The sequence below is a fragment of the Myxine glutinosa genome, chromosome 2 (genome assembly GCF_964187855.1).
Source record: "Myxine glutinosa chromosome 2, kmMyxGlut1.1, whole genome shotgun sequence".
Taxonomy (NCBI): Eukaryota; Metazoa; Chordata; class Myxini; order Myxiniformes; family Myxinidae; genus Myxine; species Myxine glutinosa.
The window spans coordinates 67,546,751-67,563,425 of NC_136262.1; the positions used below are offsets into that span (position 1 = coordinate 67,546,751).

The window sequence follows — 16,675 nt, forward strand, 5'->3', positions numbered from 1 at the left end:
GACAGTCCTCAACAATGAGCAGGAATTAACTGGCAGGTTTCACACTTTATTGATGTTGCTCTTTCAATCCAAGGCCTTTGCTAATTGAGTTGGAGTCATGATTAGGCCAACATGAAAGGGACTAGGGCCTGCATTGATCAGAGGCAATTTAAAGAGCATTACAGCAGCACGTGAGGGGGTTGCTCAAACACACAGCCTTTAATCCCCTGTCTGGGAAAACTGGCATCGTACGCAGGAACTGTTTGGAAATCCTAGACGTGAAGCTGGGTTATTGTTGGACGCATGCGAAATGTTGCCTTTTCTTTGTGTAGCAGCTGCTTTCAAATGTGCTCTGCTGTTATGTGAGCAATGGAGGAAGTTATTCACAATATTATGAACAACAGCACATTTAAGTTTAAATGTTTAAACCATATTATTTTTTAATGAAGAATTTTAGTGGAGTGATAAGAAATAAAGGAAGTGGGAAATAAAGCAGAAAATCACTAATATCTGCTTTTGCTTTCTCATTTATTTCAATGACAATGTTTCCATGGAAAATTATGTTAACACTCTCATCATCATATTAAAATACGCAATTTGGCGTCTGTCTCTCTGTCTGTCTGTCTGTCTGATGATTTTTTGACCGTGATACATTCCGTCGTTACTTATCCAATTTCAACCAAACTTGACAGGATGACAAAGGGTTACACAATGAAGGTTGTAGCGCATTAATTTGCCCCCCTTCCCAAGGGGGCTTTCTCCCCCGAGCAGGCTTTCCCCGCCATTGCCGCCAATGGGGTAACGTGTTGATTTGTATATCTGTATTAAGCTGGCTTTACCGTGGCGTTTTTCCAAGGCCGTTTCTAATAACAAAATGAACGATAATAGCGACAATATTACAATATTAATTAACGACAATATTAATAATAATAATGTCCCACAACCCCAAGGGGTTTTTCCTCCTTGAACAAACGTCGGGTCAACGTTTATAAATAGCTTATCATGGCGTTTTCTTGGGAGCAAATGCCCAACAGCCTCTACCAGAAGTAAAGATATTATAAACCACAAACACATATGATTAGCTTTTCAAACAGTTGCTAATGCTGCCTATAACATTAAACAAAGAAATTTAGAGGAATCCTGACATCCGTGAGGTAAGTTTTACTTACAGAACTGAGCGAAGATCTACTGTACTCTATATATCCCACAAGGGTTGGGTTAATAACATGATCCTTCTTGCCACTAACGTGGCATTTCCGTGGCGGCCTTTTGAAACTCACTCCTGCTGTTTAACACGAAACTGAAAGGGAGGAAGCCGAGGGTGTGCTCATTTACCAAGCAGCTAGCTAGCGCTTGCCAAGCCAGCCATTCCTTAACGGTTTTGAATGGAATGCTTGCTCGAATGCTTAAACCACTTGGCGATCTCTCCACAAGAAACTTGATAAATGAACACACACCCAATGTTCTTGAGACCTGACCATAGATCTACTATAATCTGTATACCCCAAAAAGGAATGACCCTTCCTGCCGCTCCCGAAGTGAGCGGATGTACTCGTCATACTAAAATACACAATTTGGTGTGTGTCTGACTGTTTCATTGACCGCGATACATTCAGTCGTTACTTATCCAATCTCAACCAAACTTGACAGGAGGACTACGGGTCACACTATAGAGGTTGTAGCGACTTCATTTGCCCCTCTTCCTAAAGGAGGGTTTCTGCCATGTGCAATATCTGTGTTAAGGTGTATATCCGTGTTAAGATAGCTTATCATGGCATTTTTCCAAGGCAGCTTCTAATAACAAAAGTAACAACAACACTTATGATAATAGCATCAATTAATGTAATTACAAAACAATATTAATATGAATAATATCCCCTCTATCCGAGGGGTTTTTTTTCCTTGGACAAACACTGTGTTAATGTGCATAAATAACTTATCGTGGCGTTTCATGGGGCACCCCTACCAGAAGTAAAAATTATTATAAACCACAAACATGTTAACCTTTCTAAACAGCCACAACTGCTGTTTAACACTAAACAAAGAAATTTGGAGGAAACGTGACGTCCTTGAGGCATTATATGCTTATCCCGTCCATCACAGACTAACAAACCTGAGCCTAGATCTACAGTAATCTATATACCCCAAATAGGATAATATCATGATACTTCCTGCTGCTCCTATAGGGAGTGGGTGTACTAGTCCTTTATAATCATTAAATGCACCTGTCTCTCTGATCTACGTTCTTCTCTCAGTATCCTATTACCTGTTGGTTGATTTGATGTGTGTAGCATCTACATATAATTGGCTTATGCTGTCTGTCTATCTGTCCGTCTGTCTCACCCTGAAGCATGGAAACACTCATCGGAGAGAAAGAATTTTTTTTTTTTTAAATATATATATTTTTTTGTAAACTGAATCGAGGCTCGTGAAAGAGCTAACATTTATTTCAAACACAAATCAACCAGACAAACAAAATATACAAAAAGAGGGAGCGGAAGACAAGATGGGGAGAGAAGGGGAAGCACACAACCACAACATTTGAGAGCAGGGAGAAGTGTGGGAGGGAGAGGGCTTGGGGGGAGGAGGCATGGGAAGGGGGGGGGGGGGGGGGAGGGAGAGATATAAAACACAAGGGGACCGAAATTAGCGGGGGTAGAAAAGATCAAGGTTTTGGATGGGGGAGGATAAGAGATGGTGGTGAACAGCTGTTTTAAAGACCTGGAGGGTGGAGTGGGATTGAAGAAAGTGAGGGAGTTTGTTCCAGAGGCGGGAGAAAAGAGGAATGAAGGAGTGAAGGTGAGCAGAAAGTCTTGATTTTGGCAGTTTAACCATAAGAGGGTTGCAGGCAGATCTTGTGCGACCTGTAGGAATATTTGGGGGACAGAGCCCAGAGAGAGCTGGGGGGGCAAGGCCAGAGAGGAGTCGGTAGAAGACGGAAAGACCACCAACCTGCCTGCGGTGAGTGAGTGAAAGGCCCTTGGAGTTAGCTTCATCGTGGGAGATTCCAATGATTCTGAACGCTTTGGTTTCAACAGCGTGAACACGAGCTAGGTGAGAGGCAGGAGCACCAGACCAGAGGGGAGAGCAGTATTCCATAGAGCTGCGGATGAAAGCCTTGTATGTGGTGAGGAGCTCAGGTGTGCCAAGGAAGGACTTCGCACGACGGAGGATGCCCAGTCGGCGACTGGCTTTGGAGGCCAGATTTGAAATGTGGTTTTTGCAGGAAAGATCATGGCGAATAGTCAGACCCAAAAGCTTGAGTGACAGAACTTCTTGGAGAGGATTATTCAGAAAGTGGATGGGAGGGTTGTCCAGTCGATCTTTTCGGAGAGACATCGTAAGAGTGTGAGATTTATCAGGATTGAAAGACATGTTCCATTTGTTTGCCCAGTCTGTGATTTTGTCCAGGTCTGCAGAGAGTGAGGAGGCTGCAGACTGCCGATCTGAGGGATGAGGAATGGAGCGACAGAGAGTAGAGTCGTCAGCAAAGAGATAGAGAGGATTTTCAAGAGAGTCAGAGAGATCATAGATGAAGACCAGAAAAAGCACAGGACCCAGAACACTACCTTGGGGAACTCCAGCCTGAACAGGAAGAGGAGATGAGAGAAACCCATTCAGGGTCACACGTTGACTACGACCAGAGAGGAAGTCCGCCAGCCATGCGTGGAGATTTCCATGGATACCAAAGGAGGAGAGTTTGGTGAGCAGAGCAGGGTGCCAGACCGTATCGAAGGCACGTGAAATGTCAAGGGAGACAGCTCTAATTTCCTGTTTGGCGTTGAGGACCTCCATCCATTGTTGAGAAAGCAGAAGCAGCATGTCCAGAGTGGAGTGACCAGGTCTGAAACCAAATTGATGATCAGAGATCAAGCCATTGGAGAAGAGGAAAGATTTCATATCTGAAGCAATGATGGATTCCATGACTTTGCTGATAATTGGGAGAAGGCCGATTGGTCTGTAGTTGCTAGGATCTGTTTTTGCACCTTTTTTGTGCAAAGCGGTGATGTTGGCTGATTTCCAAGCAGATGGCAGACGACCTTGAGCAAAAGAGAGGGTGAAGAGAACAGAAAGAGGGAGTGAAAGAGCGGAAGAACATGATTTTAGGACCCGTGGGCTGATGCCGTCAGGACCAGTTGCAGAATCAGAGTCGAGGGTTGATAGAAACCTTTCCACCTTGTCAGGAGGAAAGGTCACAGAGTCCAGGAGCAGCTGGGTACGACTGGGTACGGTGGGTACAGAGAGGGATGGGTTTGGGACACAAGATTTAGAGGCAAACACAGAGTTGAGGAATTCAGCTTTTTCACGTGCGGAGTCAGCCGTTAAGCCGTTTGAGGTGAGGGAGGGGATGGAGGGGGAAGAAACACCAGAAACAGATTTGACCAGACGCCACCAGGATTTGGAAGAGGGGGACAGATAAGAGAGTTTGGCCTTGAGAACGGTGAGATATTGTTTCCTGGCTCTCCTGAGGGTGGACACACACTTGTTTCGGGCTTTGTGAAAGGAAATGAGATTTCCTTCCGTTGGATTTGCTTTCCAGGAGTCGAAAGCAAGTTGTTTCAGGGCAACAGCCTCACCACAAGATTCCGTGTACCATGGACGGGAGGAAGGGAATGACAACTGAAGACGAGATGGGATAAATCTGTGCATGAGAGAGAGCAATTTACTTTGAAAGAATTCCCAGGATGAGTTGATGTCAGAGGCGGTAGAGATGGGAGACCAGTCCAGATGATTTATGGCTGCTTGAAGACCGTGCCAGTTGGCCTGAGTGAAATGCCAGACTCGTCGACGCTGAGGAGGCTCTCTGAGAATGGTCAGAGAGATGTCCACTTTGACAAGCACATGATCAGATGAGCCGATTGGAGCAGAAGAAGAGCAGCAGACATTTTCAGGGAAGTTAGTCATAACCAAGTCCAGAAGAGAAGATGCTCCGTTGACTGAGATCCGGGTCGGGAAATTGACAGATTGTGTCAGTCCCAGTGAGTCGCAGAAGTCCTTTGCTGAAGAGCCATGGCTGGTGAGAGAGGTACCCACACCCAGCCAACTGGCATGGTGACAATTGAAATCACCACATATGAGGAAGAGAGCGTTGGGATGGGTAGATAGAAGTTGGTCCATATTATCAGACAGCGAGATGTAGATGGAGTCATCACTGTTTGGTGGACGGTACAACACACATATGAACAAAAGGTGGGAGCGAAGGGGAAGCCGTAGCCAAAGGTATTCCTGGGGGTGAGGTGGAGAGAGGGCAGTGGAGAGCGAGTGAGGAAGAGAGTTTTTTATAAAGATAGCTACCCCACCTCCTGGACGAGGCTCAGGTCTATCATACCGGAGGAGGGAGTAACCTGGGAGAGATACCAAGGCATCAGAGACATCATGAAGGAGGAAAGTTTCTGTTAAGCAGGTCACATCTGGTTTGTCAGAAGCAACCTGTATGGAGAGATCAGTCAAGTTTGAGCGAAGGCCCCGGATGTTTAAGGTCCATACCGTTAATGAAGAGGAAGGGGGAGCATCGGGTACAGAACAGGGGGGGGGAGGGGTAGGGTAAGATGTGGAAGAGGAGCAAGAGGTAGGGAGAGCTGTTGAAGGTGTGTCAGAGATTTCAGAGATTTTAGAATAGCTTGGAGAAAGGGAAGAATGGGGCGGACAAAAGGTTTGATGGAGATTGGGTGAGGCACAGTGAGGTGTTATTTGAGGAGGGGGAAGAGCGAGGCAGAAGGTTAGGGGAGATGAAGGTGAAAGTTGGAAGGGGGAAGAAGCAGGGAGGATGCTTTGAGGAGGAGTGGTGAGAGGGGAGTCTAGGAGGGGAGGAGCGAGGGAGAGTCTCGGAGGGGAGGGGTGTGGGGGGAGTTTAGGAGGGAGGGGAGGGAAGGGGCAAGGGGGGAGATTTGAAAGGGATGGTTGATGGGGAGGATTTGGAGGGAAGGGGGGATGGGGAAGATTTGGAGGGGAGGGTTGAGATTGGATTTTGAAAAGTGTACGATTCATGGGAAACTAACATTTTTTGCAAAATGAGTTTGAGACCTTCGAGTCAAAAATACGTTTGAGGATGCTGAAGGAGGGGTGGAGTTCTGGATAGTTTAGGGAATGTAGAAAAGAGGAACTGTAAGAGATGGTTGTAGCGACCCATGGGTCCCCCAAGCAAGACCTGCATCAGAATCTCCTTGCTCCAGCCGGTGACGTCACCGGCGGGGATCCACGGCGCCAGAGTGGCTGGTCACGTGACCACCAAAGCGTGCCACGCGTGCGGGTATAATCAGCTCCACCTGTTGATCACGTGACCACCGAAGCACGCCTCGCTTGAGAGGCGTGGCTTTCGGTTTCGGTTTCGGTTTCTGGTTGTGCTTTATAATGCAGCCCGATAAACGGGCTTTACAGTGTTCCCGAGTTGGTTTTGAGAATAAATATCTTCTCGGACGAGTTTGTGTCCTGCCCGTCATTTTGTCCGTATCAAGCAAGAGCCCTGGCTCATGGTATTCTTTTTTTTTTTTGGAATGAATAGATGTGGTGAGCAAGACGAAAGCATCCTTTTGTAGGAGAAGAAGAAAAAGGTGTTATAATATATGAGAGAAAATAGTTGTTCAGGGGAGAGATTATACATTTCTAACCACGTGATCGCGTGATCGCGAACAACGTGAACGAAGAACGAACGAACAAATAAGAACAACAAATAAACGAATTAGACCTGAGAAGGAAATCTTTTTTGGGTTGTTTTTTTTTTTGAGTAGAGATATTAAACAAGGAGGTATGGGGTGAACGACTGGGATGAAACAGAGAACGAAAATAATTGCAGCGCGTTCGACGAACCGCTGAGAGAAAAACAAAACCACAAGGTCGGAGACGGTACAGTAGCCTAAGCCTACGAGTACTAGGCCTCAGAATACTCGATACGCATTAACCGACGATTGTGTATACATGTACGAAAAATTTGCACCGAAAATTTTCCTAAAGATACGCTATAGGTACAAACACCGAAAGATAGATACAGTCTCGACAAAAACACAATTGTGAAAGATTACTTAGCTTCGAAAGCGTGAGCACATGGAACAGCTTCGAAAAGACGTGACCTCGCCGTGATCTCGTAAATGTTGCTTCAAATTAATCCAAACCGAAGGGAAAATTGTATTTTTTTTCAATCGGACAAAAAAATTGAACCTGGGTGGTGCAACAGATCGCTGCCTTGATCATTCCGGGAAAAATTATTTTTGCTGTTAATAGATATATTTAACCTCCCATTTTAAAGTTCTTTCAACCAGCACAAAATAAAAGGCTTCCTTTTTTTATATTGTGGTATTTTTACCACGGGCTTCTGATAGTATACCATAAAATAAACGAATAAAAAAACACAAAGTTCACTCCCAATTAGTTATCTTATCTTATCTTAATAATTATTATCTTCATTAACATTCCCAATTATTTCCACTCTTGTGGAGTCGACCAAGGAACATTATTATTGGGCAACTAAATATAGCTTACTTCAGGATACAATACACAACTTGAACGACACTCGGTAGAGCGCATACCTCCGCTACGCTGCACAGTTTACGATTTGCATCCCACTTATAGGCCGGATCTGTATCCTGACCTGACCTGAACCAGAATCTAATCTGCTTATTCTTGTCACCTAACCAACTTATCCACCTAGTTTTGTCCTAACTTGCCCTCAACGTTTTGAAAGATCATGACATATATCGTTTTGGCCCCATATCTCCATGGCGAAGAATCACATTTAAAAAATCATAAAATTCTCGTATTCGCGTTCCGGATTCAGATCTTCACCAAAATCAAAACAATTCGTCCTGCTCACGCACCCAACCTGGGAATTTAGTTTTGTCCAAATCCATCCATAACTTTTTAGATAATATGTTATACCACGATATCGTTTTTAGCTCTACAACTTAATGGTGAAGAACCACTTAAAACATTCTAGTATCTGGATCGGGATCTTCACCAAAACCTAATCATTTCGTCCACAACTTTTTGAGATATCCTGTTCACAGACAGACAGACAAACAGACAGACAACCAGACAGGTAAACAGACAGTTATGAAAACATAACCTCTGTCCACCTTTGTTGGCAGAGCTAATGAAAAAGCTAAATAGAGCAAAATTATTAAAACCAATGATTTTATAAATTTTATTCAATAAATTGTTCTTATTCACAAACGTGGTGTTTTGAATTTCTAAGTAGTGCTTGGGCTGAGGTACCTTCTGCACGCATATAGTGGAGTGAGTACGCGATCACACGATGACCATTGGCAATGGGTCGCTCCCATGTAAGCCTGATGGCCGAGCTTGAGACAGGATGAGCTTGTACGGCACGAGGAGCGCCTGGCCTTTCTCCAGAAACCACGACAGCTAGACGTGCCACGGACGTTTCCGATCCAGCCGAGTTGACTGCTGTGCAGGTGTACAAGCCTTCATCTTCTGCAATGAGCTGTGTAATCACGAGGCTGTTGGAGGGTGATGAGATGCATGCCATAATAATTTCAAGGATATTGGGGCAACCAGGATGTTGTAGACGGGCCACAAAATATTTATGGATGTGGTCGGCAGTTCATTAGTACAGTGCAATCAATGTTAATGCTTGTAAGCTTGTAATTCAATATGGAACAAATTGTTTATGTATGGCTATATAACGTTTGTTAAGGCAAGGTGTTTTTTTCTAAAAGCAGTATTGGACGAGTTGGACGAATTGGACGAGCCATAATGTTGGGATTAGTCTTTGACCTAGAATGTACAGGGCCAGATGAACCTTTTGTCTGCCTGACCCTAAACAAAATTGTGGCCCCCATTTGGAGAACCATGGCATAAGACAGGAGATCGACACAGATGTTGACTTTAACACAGCACACAGCTGATTATAAGTTATATTTACAATACCGTCGGACCCCGCTATTTGTGGTTCCACTATTCGTGGGTTCTGCGTTTTCACGGTTGATAAAATGCGACCTGTTTCTCTATTCGCGGAAAAGTGTCCCGTGAATTTGTGGTTGTTTTTCTATTCATGGCCGTGCCCCACAAATTTGCGGTTTTTCGGGGCGCAATTTTTTTTTTTTCACGAGCCCGAGCTTGACATATTTATAAAACCCATCTTTCACGAGCCATGCTCAAAGAAGCTGGATATGCGCAAAAAAAAATTCTACGGGCCACGAGCATGACCTGCTCCTGCATTCGCTGACGTGTGTTTCATGTTTTCACGGCTTTCGCGGGATATCCCGTCATTCATACTGTGAACAGCTTCACGTGATATTCCACCGTTCACAGGTAAACAATGTTTCGCGGGATATCCCACCAGCTGCATAACACGTCATCCCTGCTAGTTATTGTACATAATCAAAACACTCCACAGTATCTATTAGTGCAATTAGCTGTCTCCCTTTTCCCCATTAAAACAATGGCACAGCATGCATTCGTGGATTTTCATCGACATTCGTGGATTATTGCTGACATTTGCGGGTTTTGTATCGCAATTTCCGGGACTTTCATCAACCTTCGCGGATTATCGTGCACATTTGCGGGATTTGCCTCACCATTTGGGGATTTTGCCTCGCCATTTGCGGATTTTGCCTCACTATTCATGGTTTGTTCCTCACTATTCATGCATTTTCACAATTCGGGAACCAATCCCCCCCTTATTCCATTGAAACAATGCCCCCCATTTGTGGTTTCACTATTCGTGGCATTTCCCAGGAACGTATCCCCCGCGAATAGCAGGGCCCGACTGTATTTACAAATTTAAGTTGCAGATAGAGGTGGCAGCCACGAGGGTAACAGCAATGGAACGCTAGGGCAGAAGGATATATACATGAGTGTACATGAAATAAATAATCAAATGGGGAAAAAATTATATATTATAAAAGGAGCCATGTCTGTTTGTTTGTTTGTCATGTTATAACTTGAGAACGGATTCAGGGAAATCCTGGGAAGATTGCTGAAGCAAAAAAATAGAATTTTTTTTACGGCACGTGTTGAAACCTGGTGGAACCACTTTCCGATCCGACGAAGAAGTCTAAGAGGCGGTGCACAAATGGCTACACAAGCAGCCCAAATTTTTTTTACTTGAGGAAACCAGGCCTTAGTAAAGCACTGGAAAAAATGCATTGAACGCAATGGAGATTCTGTTGAAAAACAAGCATTCTGAGTATTGCGTTGCAATACATGTCCCCTACCGGCAGTCTGTCGTCCGGAAAACTGTTGGGGAAATTACCAAGGGTTTCACAGGTTCTGAATCGTTCCCAATCGCTAATTACCTCAGGACGGGCTCACCTGTGATTCGCACTCGGGACTTCGATTTATACACCTTGCAGACAGGTCAGCAGAAGCACGAGAAAATAAGTTGTTGATAAAGAACCTTTCGAGTCGCTAAATATCAGAATTTATTATATTTTCCGGTTCACGATCAATGATCGATGTGTATATATATGTTGCTTGGCTTGGCTCCGCCCCTCCCGAAAGCGAGCGCTGTGTTTCGCTGTTGACGTTCGCGAGACGGGCTGAGGGCGCGTGGTGCGGCTTGAGGAGAACTCTAGAATAAACAAGAGATATCCATTTTTATTTTTTTTTCGTTTAATTAACGATATCTGCCAAACCACGCGCCCTATCGCAAATTCCAAAAGGACATTTTAGTAGATTGACATGCTGAACAGATCTGTGAAGTTTCCCCTTGATTGGATCAAAAATGAGGGAGGAGCTCGGTTTTAAAAGTTCATGCTTAAAAACGTCATAACTCTGAAACCATGTGACGCTCGCTGACATCATGCTCGCTGACTTTTTTGTTCGTCATGTGTATGCGATTCTGCCTGCAAAGTTTGGCCTCAATCTGTTCAGCCGTTGCAGAGAAAAAGGGGTTTTCGTGTTTTCACGAAAAACAATATGGCGGCCGAACCACGTGACCTGTGACGTCATAATTACCATTACAATATTCTACAGACCGAGTCCCTCATATGGTGAAAAATTGATCTCAATCGGTCCTATTATTGCAGAGAAAATCTTTTTTAAAGGAAATTAAAACTTAAAATGGCACTGAGTTAAGGATCATCAGAATTATCAGAATTCCCAAAGTTCAAAGTGCCATAACTTTGTCAAAAATGATCGAAACGTCGTGAAGTTCGAACTTGAACTGTAACCTATCATGGGGAAACCATGTACCAAGTTTGAAATCATAAGCATTAAGAGTTTAGAAAAAAAGTCTGGAAAACTGTTCTTTGCGTGACGGACTGACGGACTGACAGACTCACGGATGGGGGGACGGCGTGCAAACCTATAGTCGCCTCCGGTGTACACCGGTAGGGGACTAATAACAGTTGTTATACACGTACATGCAATAAAGAAGTTGTGAAAAATATTTTAAGGTTATTTGTTGACTGCTTCTTGTGTGTGTGTGTATATATATATATATATATATATATATATATATATATATATATATATATATATATATATATATATATATATATATATATATATATATATATATATTACATTTATATAGATATATTACATTTATATAGATATATATATATAGATATATATATATATATATATATATATATATATATATATATATATATATATATATATATATATATATATATATATATATATATATATATATATATAGATATGGGGTCTACTTACTCGTTCGCCCCGATATATATATATACACACACACACAAGAAGCAGTCAACAAATAACCTTAAAATATTTTTCACAACTTCTTTATTGCATGTAAGTGTATAACAACTGTTATTAGTCCCCTACCGGTGTACACCAGAGGTGACTATAGGTTTGCACGCCGTCCCCCCGTCCGTGAGTCTGTCAGTCCGTCAGTCCGTCACGCAAAGAACAGTTTTTATTTGTACAGTGAGCTCAATAAAGGTTAAAGGGTTGCCCCCCATAGATAGTCACACAAGCAACATGTAGCCTCGTTTGTAGTGTAGTTCTTTTTTAGTATGTGTGAGAGTAGGCCCTTTCCAGTGTTAATTCTGCGTTGCGTAAAGACAGGAGAATAGGTCCTACTTCTGCAAACCATTCTACCTCTGTAGGCGCAATCCATTTTGCTACCCATTGGTTGTTCATTAGTCGAGTTAAGACGAGGTAGGCCGAAGATGGTGGGGGCGGCGTTGAGGCGATGATGGTAAGCATGAGCCGCCAATCAAAGCTCAGGGGTGGTGGCGTCAGAGGGCGTGGTGAGAAGAGTCTGGTGAGTTCCAGAAGGTTTGCGGGGCGGACCTATATAACCCGCTGCGCAAAGCCCTCGAAAGGACTTGCAGAGGGAAGTGGAGGACTTGCAGAGAGATAAAGGACTTGCAGAGGAGGACGGCAGCAGAGAGATAAAGGACTTGCAGAGAGGGAGAGGACTTGCAGAGAGGGAGAGGACAAAAAGCGGAGGACTGGCATCGGGGAGCTTGTGATGAGAGAATTCGCATTGTACCGCTTGATGAACTTGTCTATCGCATAGGAATGCGCATGCTAACCAACACCCAGTGAATTGAGGAAGAAGAGTTGGTCGCTAGATATACGCGGGCGCAGCCAGGCGCGTTGATAATGAACTTGCGCATTTCAGCCAAGTGAGTGAACGAGGCTGAGTAACCACCCTTTGCCGTAAAAGTCCTCCCTACCGTTCGCCCCGATATATCGCCTTTGCTCGAGAGACACGCTACGTGGCCCTGCCTTCGCCGATCTCCATCTTCGTGGACGTGCCGGGGACCGTGGAGAGCTGGGCGAGGACCATCCTTGGCTGCGCTGGGGAACACCTGCCCGTCTGCAATACCCCGTGTGAGTGTGAGTGAGACGGGCCCATTGTCTCTGGGGTAATTAAGACTGTATAAGGAATTATCTGTGTCTCTTCGTCCTTGAACTGTATGTACGTGTAATTAAACCTATCTTTTCTTCCTTTCTTCTGAATTTGATCGTTCCCGTGATTCCTCCATTGACTAATCGTGGCATGAATAAGATCGCTTAAATCGGGGTCCATTAATTATAACTGCGCGGATCATGTGTACGCAAACCGCTCGGCGTACTACCATCACACGTCGTTCGTGCGAGGCTTGTTTCCTCGTTTCCGTGGTGGCGCGAGTACTTAGGTACGAGCGAGAATTTGGTCCCGAAACCCTATTTTGCGCCCGCCCGGAAAGGACGTAATGTCTCGGTTCCGCCAGGCTAGTAAAGACAAGGGGATTAATCCCCCCTTGATAAGGGGAGGAAGGCCGGCGAGAGAACTGTAACAATATATATATATATATATATATATATATATATATATATATATACAGTCATGTGAAAAAGTAAGTAGACCCCATGTAATGTTTTGACTTTTTCAACATATTTCACCATACAGCTATTTGATCTTCATTTCAACAATATTGATAGATAAAGGTGATATAATATAACAAATATCATGAAACATTTACATTTTGTAGCCCATTGTATAATTTAAATAAACATAAATGCAAATTTCGCATTTGGAAAAAGTAAGTACACCCTTGGCTCTAATAGGTGGTATTGCCCCCTTTGGCAGAAACCACCTCAAGTAGGCGTTTCTTATAACTGTCTACCAGTCTCTGACATCGACTGGGACAAATTTTTGCCCACTCCTCCATGCAGAATTCTTTCAGCTGTGCGATGTTTGAGGGGTGTCTTGCATGCACAGCTCATTTTATATCCCCCCACAACATCTCGATGGGATTTAGATCTGGGCTTTGACTTGGCCATTCCAGAACCCTCCATTTCTTTCTTTTCTGCCATTCCTTGGTGGATTTACTGGTATGTGTAGGGTCATTGTCATGTTGCAAGGTCCACCTTCGGTTGAGCTTCAACTTTCCGACAGATGGCCTCACATTATCCTCAAGCACCCTCTGGTAGAATGAAGAATTCATAGTGGATTCTATGATGGTGAGCTGCCCAGGCCCTGATGCAGCAAAGCTGCCCCAAACCATAATATTTCCACCACCATGCTTTACAGTTGGTATCAGGTTCTTGTGGTCAAATGCTGTCTTTGGTTTTCGCCAAACATGTCTTCTGGTACTGTGGCCAAATAGCTCTACCTTTGACTCATCTGTCCAGAGCACATTGTTCCAGAAGTGCTGGTCTTTGCCTCGGTGTTCATTGGCAAACTTTACTCTTGCCCTGATGTTCTTTCTGGACAGCAAAGGTTTCCTCCTGGCACACCTCCCATGTAGATCAAATTTGTGCAGCCTCTTTCTAATGGTAGACTCGTGCACTTTGACATCAACAGTGGCAAGAGCTACCGGTAGGTCCCGTGATGACATTCTGGGGTTCTTCGAGACTTATTTCAGCATCTTGCGGTCTGCTCTCGGGCTGAACGTGCTGGGGCGACCTGGCCTGAACAAGTTGGCAGTTGTTTGGAATCTTCTCCACTTGTAGATGATCTTCCGGACAGTCGAATGATTGATATTTCAAATTGTTTGGAGATCTTTTTAAGTCCCTTTCCAGACTCGTAGGCATCTATAACATTCTTTCTGAATGCCTCAGAGAGCTCTTTTGATCTAGGCATGGTGATGCCGCACACTTCAACAACAAAGAGCAAACCAAACTAAATGTCTGAGGGTTAAATAAGACAGGTTCCTCCAAGATCCTCTCCAACGATGTGCTAATCATTTGCACCTGAGCTGGTGCACCTGATTCTAATTTTAGGTATTTGAAGTAGTGATAAATGTAAGGGTGTACTTACTCTTTCACGTGACTGTACGTACGTATATACAGTATATATATATATATTTTCAGTGTCTCACAAATAAGATAATTAATTTACGATCATTTATTAACATAATTAGGCTACTCACAATCATATGAGAGTGGAAATTCCATGGAATGAGAGTAGAAATATTTTAAGGTTACTTGGAATTTTTTTTTTACATTTTGAGATTGTCTGGAAAAAAAATTTGGAAAAACTTGGAAAAACTTGGAAAGAAAATTAAGGAAATATTTTAAGGTATTTTAAGGTTACTATGAGAGTGGACATTCCATGGAAATTCCATGGAATTTCCACGAATTTCCACATATCTCGCAAGGTTGTGAATTGGATGTTGTTTTGATTGTAATAAACCATGACATGTAGGAACTACGTATATGCTGTTGTTGTTACGATCGGTTTGCATGAAGTTGGTAATGCCATAAATAAGGTGAATATGGGAGGGCAACGTTAAATATTACACTATTTCAATGAAGTAATGAAGAAATAATAAGTTATGATGTAGAAATGCTCTCTTGCTTTGAAGAACAGGAAGAGAGGGAGAGGGGAGGACAGAGAGTTGGGATGGGGGTGAGGGGGATTGAGGCATTGAAAGGGGATTGAGGACATGCGTGGGTGAGGAAGGGGTGCAGGGGTTTGAAAATATGGTGTGGCGAAGTGATTGAAGACTTGGGGTTGGGAGGGGATGTTGAGGACTTGGAGTTGGGAGGAGGGATTGAGGACTTAGGGCTGAGAGGGGGGATTGAGGACTTGCGTTTGGGTTGGGGGGGGGGGGGAAGGGGAGTTTCGAAGTCATATGTTATATTACATGGAATTGCCATGGGTACACGGAATAAAGCAGTGAGTGGAAAAAGAGAAATAAAGTGAAAGAGAGAAATAAAGAGTTGAATAAAGTGGGGGAGGGGGAGTGGGAAAAGATAAGCTTATCATCATTTGGATTGCTTAGTTGTGCTGAGTCGATCACTTTTGCTTTGACTTTGAAATATTAATGTTTGGAGTTCTCCCTTCTGCCAGTTTGGACATTGATCGAGGAAAGAGTCTTAAGCGTTTGTGACAAGGTGCATTCCATTGAAGAGACATTGTCACTGCATACCGGTTCTCAAGGATCTTCAGGCGGCCATTTGAATTTAATGGCTGGCCATCTTTCAACCAGGTGAGCGTTGGTTCTGGGTTACCCTCGGCACGGCAGGTGAACCGTGCTGTTCCTGCTCGGGGTCTAGTCAGCGTCTCTGGTCGTTCAGCAAACCATGGTGGAGCTAGGTAGGGAAAGTCAACACAATGCAAATCATTAGCTTGATTAACATAATTATGGAAACATCTCATCTGAAACTAGAACAACACTCGTAGAGCATATATTCTCACCTCAAATACCCCAAAACAAGTTTGTGCCTTACCCAAGACATCAATTCTTGCAGCAGCTGTGGTGAAGTTGCGTGTGCCAGGAGTTGTTGCACGGCACATGTAAATACCAGCATGCCGTGGTCGCACATCTGAAAGCACTAGGTTTCCAGGTCCCATTACTTGTGAGTGGTAGACGTCAAGGGGCATTTGGTCTGTACATACCAACACAGAAACACTCAGGGTGCACAATCACAACCACCAATTGCTAATGATGAATAAACTCTTGTAAACATCGGAAGTCAGTAAAATGAGAATGAATGGTGAAAATATAAAAATGGAGTGTATTCAGGAGGTTTATGTCAATATTTTATAATCTATAATATAATAAGGAGCTCGGTCTTGGCATGCCTGCGTGTGTGCGTGCGTCTGATGGGTTTTATATTCTTGGAACATGGAAAAGGGGAGTGCTTGGAAATGGGGTCATTTGGGGTCGACGACATCATGTGTTTTCCGAGTGAATCTTTTTGGCCAAAACAAGTATGATTCTATTGCCATAAAGTCATGTTTGCCAACTTTCACTTTTCTGTTCGAGAAAAGTATAACTTGCTGCCTTAATATCACTAACTTTCCTTGCGGAAT

The 16,675-nt window shown here is 43.7% G+C and overlaps 1 protein-coding gene across 1 annotated transcript in view; it reads right to left on the bottom strand.

Annotated features, from left to right (window-relative positions):
- LOC137421721 (protogenin-like) overlaps window positions 1-16,675 on the bottom strand; it is a 133,288-nt gene that overhangs the window by 37,065 nt on the left and 79,548 nt on the right. Inside the window, exons 5-7 of the mRNA XM_068108045.2 lie at window positions 16,090-16,248; window positions 15,789-15,951; window positions 8,188-8,432 (exon numbers count right to left, since the gene is read on the bottom strand). Coding sequence (XP_067964146.1) covers window positions 8,188-8,432; window positions 15,789-15,951; window positions 16,090-16,248 — 567 coding nt within the window. The remainder of the gene's footprint in view (window positions 1-8,187; window positions 8,433-15,788; window positions 15,952-16,089; window positions 16,249-16,675) is intronic.